Source organism: Dioscorea cayenensis, chromosome 17 (assembly GCF_009730915.1).
Source record: "Dioscorea cayenensis subsp. rotundata cultivar TDr96_F1 chromosome 17, TDr96_F1_v2_PseudoChromosome.rev07_lg8_w22 25.fasta, whole genome shotgun sequence".
NCBI lineage: Eukaryota > Viridiplantae > Streptophyta > Magnoliopsida > Dioscoreales > Dioscoreaceae > Dioscorea > Dioscorea cayenensis.
In genome coordinates, this window is record NC_052487.1 from 20702422 (window position 1) to 20712996 (window position 10575).

Below are 10575 nucleotides of genomic sequence, written 5' to 3' on the forward strand. Positions count from 1 at the left end.
TTTTTAACTATTTTAGTTTTCAATGTATATCATTTACTATAAAACTTTTACACATAAAAGATAATTTTTAAATTCCTAAAAAGAATATAAATGATGTCAATATCATTAATAACTGAGCATGTTCTTTATTTTTCTAAACCAAAAAGAAAAAGAAACAAAAGACACACACAAACACACACACTAGGCTAGTTTTAGTAAAGGATTTCCTGCAAGGGAAAACCTGGTCCTGAAATAATGAGAACTAGAAAAGTTCTATACTTAATTAAGAATTAGAAAGTTATGACTAAAAGCTAAGAGAACACTGTTAATGCAATTAGGCAATCTATTCTGCAGCTTCTGAGACCTCCAATGCTTTGTTAACCTTTTCCTTAAGAGCTTCTGGAGATTGAAGGAGGTGTAGAACCTCATTTTGGCCCATTTCAAGCAGCATTCCGGTCACTTTGGCAGCATGATCCTTGTCGATTGCTTCGACGAGCGGATATAACTCATTGCCAAGAATCTGAAGATGTAAAGATACATAAAATTTGTTTAGTGCATGTTGAAGAAATCTAAGTGTGCATGTGAACAGAAATTAATATGATGCATTAGAAACAATGCTAATTCTGTGGTGTGTGTGATTGGCAATATGTGTTCCAATTCTTTGAATTGCAATGAAAGAGTTATAATGCTTGCTAGAATGTAGAAATATAACAAAAGATAAAAATGCTCACAGTGTGTTGTTGATCAGGACTTGCAGAAGCTAAAAGTGAGGCAAAGGCTGCAATTGGTGAGGAAGGAGAATTCCTAAATCCCATCCGGGTTGAAGACACAATAGGAGTTTGTGATATCAAGGATGTGTTGGGTCCATTGACTGCATTTTGCATATGTGGGAATCCCTGACGCCAATTTCTCGGAACAAACTGGTTTTTGACATTGAAAACATTGTCAATATAACATACATAAAACAATTCTTTAGCAAACATGTTTGTTGAATGCCAAAACTAATAACATGAGAAGAAGAAATATACAGAGGATATCAACAAGCAAGAAAAAGATTTCTACTGGAACCAAACAACCAACCTGCTGAGGTGGGATTGCTCCTCCGGAACCAAAACTCATTCTCTGCCCATGTTGTCCTTGCCTTGGGGGGTGGTAGGGGATCATGTAGTGTGGAGGTATAACAGGTCTAAATCTTTGAATAGGGTGCTGTTGTTGAAACCCATTTATAGCTGATTGGCGAGGAATAAGATTACTTGAGGCTCCAGGACCAAAGTACATCTGAGGGGTGGCACCATTGAGGGCATGGGCATTTGGTTGATGCGGTGCCAACAACGGCATTGAAGGAGTCCTTTCAGCAAGTGCTCTTAAGCGAGTGAAATGTACCTGTAGATATATCAGTGAGATAAGACAACAACTGTAAGGTAATCATCAAACTACAAAAAAAATGTATGTGTATATGAGACTTGAGAGGTCCTATTACTAAGTATAAGATGCTTAATTGATGGCAAGCATTGATCAAGTTACGCCACCTAAATAATCACCGGAAGAATAATGTCTAAGAATGATCAAGCAACAAATTCACATGGAAAGTTACAACAATTCTGAGATATACTCTGATACGGTCTCATTATCAAGGACTCACCTGAAGCTTTGCCTTCCTTTCTTCTTTGCTTTGAGCAACGGAGATGAACAGAGGTTTCTTGCCAATTATGTGTCCATTTAATTCATGTACCTAATAAATAAATACAAATCAGATTATAACTTCCTGAAATTACAGAACCGCATAAGAAAATGACAATGTCTTCATTGCAACTCACAGCACGGGCAGCATCCTCTGAGGAAAGAAAAGCCACAAATCCAAAACCCTTGCTAAATCCTTGTGCGTCACACATAACCTGAATAAAACGTCATTCCCAGTAGATATGAATAAGTTGCAATTTCTATAAGTAGAATAAAAAAGTCAAACTCAAATATGAAGGTAATTAATATGCTGCATACCTTGCATGAACCTAAATTACCAAAAGGTCTGAAAATCTCTCTGAGTTTTTCATCATCAATAGAGTCATCAAGATTTTTAACATACAAGTTAGACTCCTGAAGTTTCGTCAATCGCTTGTTTCCATCCTGTTCAAATTTAGCTTTCAATTGGGCTTTTCTCTCGGACTTTTTTTCTGCCCTACCAACATACAAAACCTTCTCATGGAAGACAGAGCCATTAAATCTCTCAACTGCGGCTGCAGCATCATCCGGGTTTAGGAAATCTACAAAGCCAAAACCCCTGGAATTACCATTAGCATCCGCCATAACAACGGCACTGTCAATATGTCCGCATGTGCCAAACTTTTCAATTAGATCTTCCTTGGTCACTGTTTCTGCCAGGTTTTTCACATACACATTCTTAAATTTTGCTGGTCCATTAATTTTTTCTCTTACTTGACGGTGCTGAAAAAACCCGACAAAAACCTTCCTCCCGTTAACTAGCATGGAATTAAGAGAATTAACAGCCCTATGAGCATCCTCCTCCTGCTCAAATTGGACAAAGCCATATCCCTTTGACTGGCCATCACTATTAGTGGCCACCTTACAAGTAAGTACACGACCGAAAGTTACAAACGTATCATACAAAGATTTGCTGTCAATAGTTGGGTCAAGATTTTTTATAAAAATATTAGCAACCCCACTCTTCCTGAAACTTGGATCTCTATTGGAAAACATGATCCGCATAGGCTTCCCATTTAGAGGAGTAAAATTTAGAAGCTCCAAAACACGGAGAGCTGCAGCATATAAGAAATATAACAAACAATTAAAAATTCAACATTGATATAGATTTAAACATTTGACTGTATCTGGGGTGATATCAGACCAGTCCTTTTTTTAAAAACAATCAAATTTGTTTGCAGAAAATTACATAGGCTCTTTCCCATTTTAGGGCAGGGATCTTGTACAATCAAATAATTATTTAAGGCCATTCATTAATAACAAGTACTCTTACTTGATTAGGAAGCATCGTATTTTATCTCAAGCTCTAAAATGCACAAATTCTACAAGCAACATGAAACGTACTTCCAAATCATATTAATTTCACATGTCCTGGAGATAGACACTTGCAATTAATTGATTTGTATGTGATCACACAAATCAATTGTCATGATTAAAATTAAACTGTATAAAAGTATAGCGAAAAAGATGACAATAATGTGGCAGGGAGCACATAAGCTCCTACAAAAAAGAAAAGTAACCACACATATACTATCACATATCTAGATAAGCATCTTCTTTTCCTTTCGGCATGTAAAACTCCAGCTATTTACATAGATAAATTCTTAAACTAATTAGGTCATGCAAGGGTCAGAGGATACCCATCTATTTGAACACACACAGTAAACCACAACTCTCTCTTCCTCATCTGTTAGATACTAAAACTTTTCACTTCACTTGTAGCATTTATCCAATTAATTTTATTCATGTGGGTTCATAGATTGCTTCCATCAATATTATGGTCAGTTCTTTATCTCAACTATTTTCCTTCTAATTGTGGACAAGCACACTGTTTTATTTGAATCCAGTACTCTTTAAACTCCAGTCTCCAATTCAGAGAACAAGCATCATATGAACTCCTTTCTGATTTTTAAGACCATCTCAACAGTTCTCATCCTTCTAATTAATCATGCTCCAATTTCTTTCAAAAGGAATAACATTTAACCTAACTACTAGAACCAAAACAAAGCAAATCGAGTACTTAAGTTTCAGCAGTAATTGTTGCTGTTCATCAATCACTAATAGTATAGTTCATAACACTCTTGAAACCAGAAAGCATGAATAAAAAAAAAAGAGGATATTTAACATGATTATTTCAATCCTTCAATCACGATAAACCCACTAAACCCTCTAAAAACCCTGCCCACTGATTTCAGTCCCAAACTTTTCTACCAGAATCACTCAGAACCAGAGAGGATTATCAAAACAGTGAATTAAAGAGAAATTAAACACAATTATTCCAATCATTAACTACAATAAACCTAATGTGCCCTCAAATTCCCCAAATCCATGTCCACTAATCTCGCTCCCTATTTTCCCTCAAAAAAATCACTCAGATACAATCAACATCAAAGCAAAAACCTACCTTAATGTGACCAAAAAAATCATCGCAAAAACACCGATAATCACAATAACCAAGCCAGAGATTTCAAAAACCAATACCTTCATCACGGGTGGGGAAGTTAACATAGCCATACCCAAGCGAAACCCTGGTTAACCGATCACGGCAAACCCTAACAGACGCAACACTTCCAAAACGATTGAAGAAATCGAAAAGCTGCCCATCGGTGACGGAGAGGTCAAGGTCGCCGACATAGAGAGAGGCGTCGCTGAAAGCGTGCTCATCAGGGAACGTTGGCGAGGAACGGAAGCGAGGTGAGGACAAAGGCGGCGCCATTGCCATCACCGGCGATGGGGATTGCACGATCGAACCGATTAGGGTTTTGATTTTGCGGGAGGGTTTGCAAAGAAAGGCTTCGGTTTTGCATGCCAATGCAAGCTTATATAGTGTGGGACTTATTCTTAAAGCCCCTCAAACTTTGATAAATTAAAAAAAAAGGATTTTGTTGCGGAGTATAATTACTTTCCTAGAATAAAAAAATATTCTGAATTAATAAAAATAAATAAATTTGATATAAATTTTTAATTGATAAATATAATAATTTATATAAGTCAAATAATTTCTTAAATAGAATAGTATAATTATAATATTAAAGTCATGTATGTAGGATTATGCACAATAAAATTAGTGAATAATATCTTAAAAAATGATTTCACAATCACTCTTTTTACCTTCGGCACAATTCAAGACTTTAGCCTCAAACTTCCTTCACAACTTTCAAAGACACCTAATCCTCTATTGATGATTATCTAGTAAGATTAGATAGCGACTCTAAAAATCTAAAGTTTTGGAGTTATCCAGTGGAATTTTCACTGTTAAATCATTCTACAACTTTACTTATTGATGGAGGTATTCGTTATCGTCCTAGTAAAGCCATTTCGAAAGGATTTTGTTAAAAAAAATGTTAAAGCTTTCACTTGGCTAGCTTGGGATGACAAAATCCTCACTCTAAAGAACTTGGCTAAAAAAAAATGTAACAAGCTATCTACAACCACCTGTGTGCCATGTTATGGGGTCATAGAATCTACAAATCATATGTTTCTTCATTGCCCTTTTAATTTGTGGTGCAATTCTGAGAGCACTTTTCTTCAAAACCTTGGTCTGCTTTGTTGACCAGATTCCCTTGCGTCTATGTAAAATTCTTGGATGACAGGTCTCACGGGGCAACAAAAAGACATCTAGGATATCTTGTCCATAGCTATTCTCTGGAGTGTTTGGCTAGAAAGGAATAAACGTATCTTTAATGCTTATTTCTGTACTTCTTTTCCTGTGATTTTTAGAGGGACTAATCTTTTTTTTCTTTTTGGGTATATGTAGCTTTATATCTCAAGCGCCAAAAGTTAGAGGAGCCTATCAACACTATTAAGAAAAGCCTAGCGTTCGTGGATCCCATGAGGGTGAGCCTATAAGCCCCTGATGGACGAGTGTAGTTCTGGCAAGTATAATTTCTTTGTTTGTGCATCTCTGAACTCACTTAGAGATCCCCTCTCTATGTTGAATCTTTTCTAGTGTTGTTTGTTTTGTCCCACTTCTAATGGGCCCTTTGTTTTGCTTTTCTTTTTGTTGCAATTGGGTTCTCTAATGAATTTATGATTTATCTACTTTGTTAAAAAAATATATAAAATTAAATTAAAAAAAGCATTATATGATTCAAATAACACCATAATATTATTAATTATAGTAACTTTATATAAAATAAAATAAGGATTTTTGGTTTTGAATTTGATACTTGAACTTACCAAAAATAATTAGAAAAAATCAAACCTTTTTAACCCAAAAATTTGCTTTCAATTGTCACTAGTCACACAAATGTTATTTTTTTATTAATTAAATTTTGTATTGATTTATTAAAAATGTGTACCTTCTGTCCATATTTTTCTTGCCAAACAATATTCAAACAGGGAAAAATAACTACAAATATAATAAATTCATATTTTAATAAAAAAATATGTATGAGAAATATAATATATAATACTCAAAACTATTTTATATAATAATTCAATTGTTATATTTAATAATAAAAATTGTAATTTTTACTTTATTATATATACACTTGGACTTGAAAAGTATCATTTTTATTTTTGTTTATTTATTTATTTATTATGGATGAAATACATGGGTCCCACGCTTTACAACTCTACATTGGAATAGAGGCCCAATCCATTGTATCCTTTTGGGCCAATAAAACCCGGCCCATTAAAAGCCCAGCAAAACATCGTCTTTCCCTTCTTCACTCGCTTTCTCTAATCCAAACATCTCCACTGCGCTTGTGATGCTTCGGTTCTCATTCTCGGCGGCGAGAGCGGCGCCCGCCATGGCCGGCGCCGGCGCCGTCGTCTCCTCATCCCTCTTCTCCTCCACACTCACCCGCCCCGTTTACCGCCTCTCATCCTCCCTCACCGCCGTTCCCGCCTCAGACACTGCCGACGCCGTCCAACCCCTCCGTCGTTCCCTTCTCCTCGACCGTCTTCGATCCCGCCACCTGAAGGACGCCGGGAAGTCTTCTCCGCTAATAGTCCCGCCTTCTAGGCCTACTCCGGCGGGTGAGAAGAAGGAGAGGAGGAGTGCCATGGCGGGGAGCTTTGAAGAGTTGGGGCTCGAGGAGGAGGTTATGGGAGCGGTGAGGGAGATTGGGATCTCAGTGCCGACTGAGATTCAGTGTATTGGGGTTCCCTCTGTGCTCGAAGGGAAAAGCGTTGTTCTTGGTTCGCACACGGGTTCGGGGAAGACACTCGCTTATTTGCTCCCTCTCATTCAGGTGTGTTCTTCTCTTTATGCTTGTTGTGATATGATTTTTTGTTGAAATTGTGAGCATTAATCTTTCTAGTGTGTGGTTATGACTTTGATACCATGAACTATTGCAAAAGATATCAGCTTTTTTTCTTTCCATTGATGAATGCTAGTGATGATGCATGTATTCTTTAGCTGTTTGATTTTGAAGCGATGGCTGAAAGGAGTGTTTTTGCTTCATTTTTCTGAATAGCTAGTTGGTTGAGTTATATATAAGTGTTTCATTCTTTTCAAACATTGAAGTGCTGGCATGGTTTTGATACATCGATTGATTTGGTTTTGGTGATATGGTTCTGTGCTTCTTTGCAGTTACTAAGACGTGATGAACAACTGTATGGCATGCTGATGAAACCCAAGCGGCCTAGGGCTATAGTGCTTTGCCCAACCCGGGAGCTATGTGAGCAGGTCCTTCTTTATTTTTTCCCTGAAAGTTTGGCTTTCAGAAAATTATAAGTTTTGAGGGTTTTGCCTGACAAGTAGTAGGCTTTTCAGGTCTTTCGGGTTGCTAAGTCCATAAGCCATCACGCACGATTTCGGTCCACTATGATAAGCGGGGGTGGCCGGTTGAGACCACAAGAAGATTCCTTGAGCATGCCGGTTGATATGGTTGTTGGAACACCTGGGAGGGTTCTGCAGCATATTGAAGAGGGGAACATGGTTTATGGGGACATCAAATATTTGGTGGGTTGTTGCGGAAAGTACAGATTCATTTGAGATTTTATAATCGAATGAATGTCATTTCTCTCTAAATTTTCTAGCTTTTGTAAGATGGTGTTCCTTGCTACAGGTTTTGGATGAGGCAGATACTATGTTTGATCGAGGTTTTGGGCCTGATATTCGTAAATTTCTTGCTCCACTAAAAAAACGTGCAACAAAACCAGATGACCATGGATTTCAAACTGTATTGGTTACTGCAACCATGACAAAGGTTTGGCGATAGTTACACCCTTGACCTTCTACATATGGTTATTTATGAATCTACTATCAGGACAATGATCTGAATCAATTGGTTACTATGGTCCTTCCTGTGTATTATATAACTTTCCTGAAAGTTCCTATGAAACTTCATAGTTGATGATATCTGTTTGGCATGCCAATATGATTTGTTTCAAAATGGATTCTTGCCTGACCCTGTGAAATGTATTTTTGACTTTGTTCTTCTAACTGATTTTGCTTGTGGGAAACCATCTTAAGTGCTTTTGGGCTTCCTTTTGTTAAAGTTTATCAGAGGTCATCTTGTTATACAATTTGTCAGGCTATTTGAATTGATTCCCTGTGATGCCAGGCTCTAAAAATTGTAACCTTCTGCATTGTATTGACTTTGTTGCTTATCTCAGGCAGTGCAAAAATTGGTAGATGATGAGTTCGAAGGAATAATCCATCTGCGCACTTCCTCTTTGCACAAGAAAGTTGCATCTGCTCGTCATGATTTTATCAAACTTTCTGGTTCTGAAAACAAGCTGGAGTCTCTTCTACAGGTAATTTTCAGGCTCAGTCCCTTCTAGGTGCATTACCACAATACAAGTGGATAACTACTTTTGATCAGGTTAATGCAAATTGCAGTACTTCATAAGTGTTTCTTTATCATAGATTGGGTACAATTGCCTTCTCATCAAATGTTTTTATTAACTACAAAACTAACTTGGAATTACTCTGGTGTTATGGTATATGAAAGAAACCACATGTTATTCAGTATAACAGAGTGTAAAGGCTAATATTATTTTATCAACGAGTTATTCAAATTTGGTATAAATACTGCTTGATCAGACAAGTAAATTGAGAAAAAAATAAAAGGCATACAAATGCATTTGTCATGCATTATATTAGGGATCGCCTGGGATTCTGCATTTGTTTGTACTGGTGTTTCTTCACAGTGATTTACTTAGGAGTGTTCTTCTATTTGAAAGTTGGATGTTTAGAGTTGCCCACGAATTTTGGTTAAGTGCTTGAAAATGTTAATGTTTTAAAATTAATTGATAACTGGCCCTTAAAATCTAAGATATTGAATCCATGATCTTTGTCAAAACTAATTGCAGGTTCTTGAACCAAGTTTATCCAAGGGAAACAGGGTTATGATCTTTCTGCAACACATTGAACTCGAGTCGAGCTGTTGATCATTTCCTTGTTGAAAACCAGATATTCACAGTCAATTATCATGGGGAGGTGCCTGCTGAAGAAAGGTGAGATAGCTTTGTATCCAGGTTTTGTAGGACTGGACATAGTGCCTTTCAGTTTCTATTACATAATTGACTTTTCTTTATTCTCCATATGTATTATTCTGATGTAAGACCATACAGCCTGTCATTTCTGAGATTGATTCTAATACTGAATGATCGCAAATACATTTTGCTATTAGGGTTGAGAATCTGAAGAAGTTTAAGAGTGAAGAAGGAGATTGCCCAACATTAGTATGCACAGACTTGGCTGCTCGAGGCTTGGACTTAGATGTTGACCATGTTATCATGTTCGACTTCCCACTGAATTCTGTGAGTGCCAAATCCTTTCTATTTTTTTCCTATTTGATTTACAATTTGCCATTTGAATTTCACCATGAATTATCTTGAATACAACTCTTACACCATTTCAGATCGACTACCTTCACCGAACTGGAAGAACAGCTCGCATGGGCGCTAAAGGTATACCATTATGCACATCTCTCATATTTTATCGGTGATCATTCTGCCTACCTTTCAACTAGATTCCTTCTGGAACTTTGTCTTAAACTTTCAAGCAATCCTCAAATACATTATTTATATCAGAAATTTGTTCGATATTGTGTGAATGTCCCATGTCTTCACGACGCAGGCAAAGTAACAAGTCTAGTTTCAAAGAAAGATCTTCTTCTGGCCAATAGAATCGAAGAAGCCATCAAGAAAAACGAAAGCCTCGAATCCCTGAATGTAGTTAATGTTAGAAGGGATGCTACCACGACGCCGCAGACTGTTTCAAGGGGCCGAAACTCAAGAGTTTTGAAAGTCACAAGTCCGAAAAACAGACCCAGTGCAAAATCATCAAAAGTCAGCCAAAAACCAGCTAAAGCTTCAATCTCAAAACCATCAGCTACTGCATCAGTTAAAAGATCTCCTTTCGAAGACCGGTAAGATCGTCAAGGTCTCAAAGCCAGTTAAGTTTTCTGCGAACAACACATCAAGAACTGCATCCCAAAAAACTAGCAAACGTCCGTCGTCGAGTAAAAGATTTGATACTCCGAAACCAACTTCATCGAAGCTCAGTGTCGTCGGATTCAGAGGGCCGGAGTTCTGCAGCTAAAAGAGGGTCACCAAGACATAGCTGATCAAACCAATGTGTTTGCCAAAATCCAAATGCTTTCAATTTTGGTTTTTATTGTTTTTGTGTACTTTTTCTATTTGATTTGTGGACAGTGAGGAATGACTGAGCTTTTGATTTCAATTTTATTAATAATAATCAAATTGTATTTAATTTATTAATGAAAAAACTAAGGAAAATAAACAAAAGTTTATCAATAGAAATTATAATTATTCATTATAAATGTCTCATTAAATTTGATGTCTATATGAGAAAGTCCATAATATTTATTTAAAAATTTTTAATCATGAAAAAAATTCATATGAACATATTGTTTAAAACAAAATCAGTAATTTATAGATAAGATTGATAATTTTTTT

At 36.6% G+C, this 10575-nt stretch overlaps 2 protein-coding genes across 2 annotated transcripts; one reads left to right on the forward strand and one right to left on the reverse strand.

Annotated features, from left to right (window-relative positions):
- Positions 1–168: 168 nt before the first annotated feature.
- LOC120280842 (polyadenylate-binding protein 2-like) lies at positions 169–4469 on the reverse strand. The gene is made up of 7 exons (XM_039287796.1): positions 4180–4469; positions 1978–2753; positions 1797–1874; positions 1622–1711; positions 1060–1362; positions 711–899; positions 169–499 (listed from the first exon to the last, which is right to left on the reverse strand). Exons 1-7 carry the CDS (start codon positions 4418–4420, stop codon positions 323–325), a joined length of 1854 nt encoding a protein of 617 aa, XP_039143730.1. The 5' UTR covers positions 4421–4469; the 3' UTR covers positions 169–322.
- A 1931-nt stretch (positions 4470–6400) lies between these two features.
- On the forward strand, positions 6401–10339 carry LOC120280694 (DEAD-box ATP-dependent RNA helicase 39). Its single transcript, XM_039287622.1, is given in 10 exon segments — positions 6401–6896; positions 7238–7333; positions 7421–7609; positions 7716–7856; positions 8266–8406; positions 8965–9006; positions 9008–9108; positions 9285–9414; positions 9516–9564; positions 9734–10339. Coding segments are annotated over 10 exon segments (1671 nt in total). The 5' UTR covers positions 6401–6410; the 3' UTR covers positions 10030–10339.
- Positions 10340–10575: the final 236 nt, after the last annotated feature.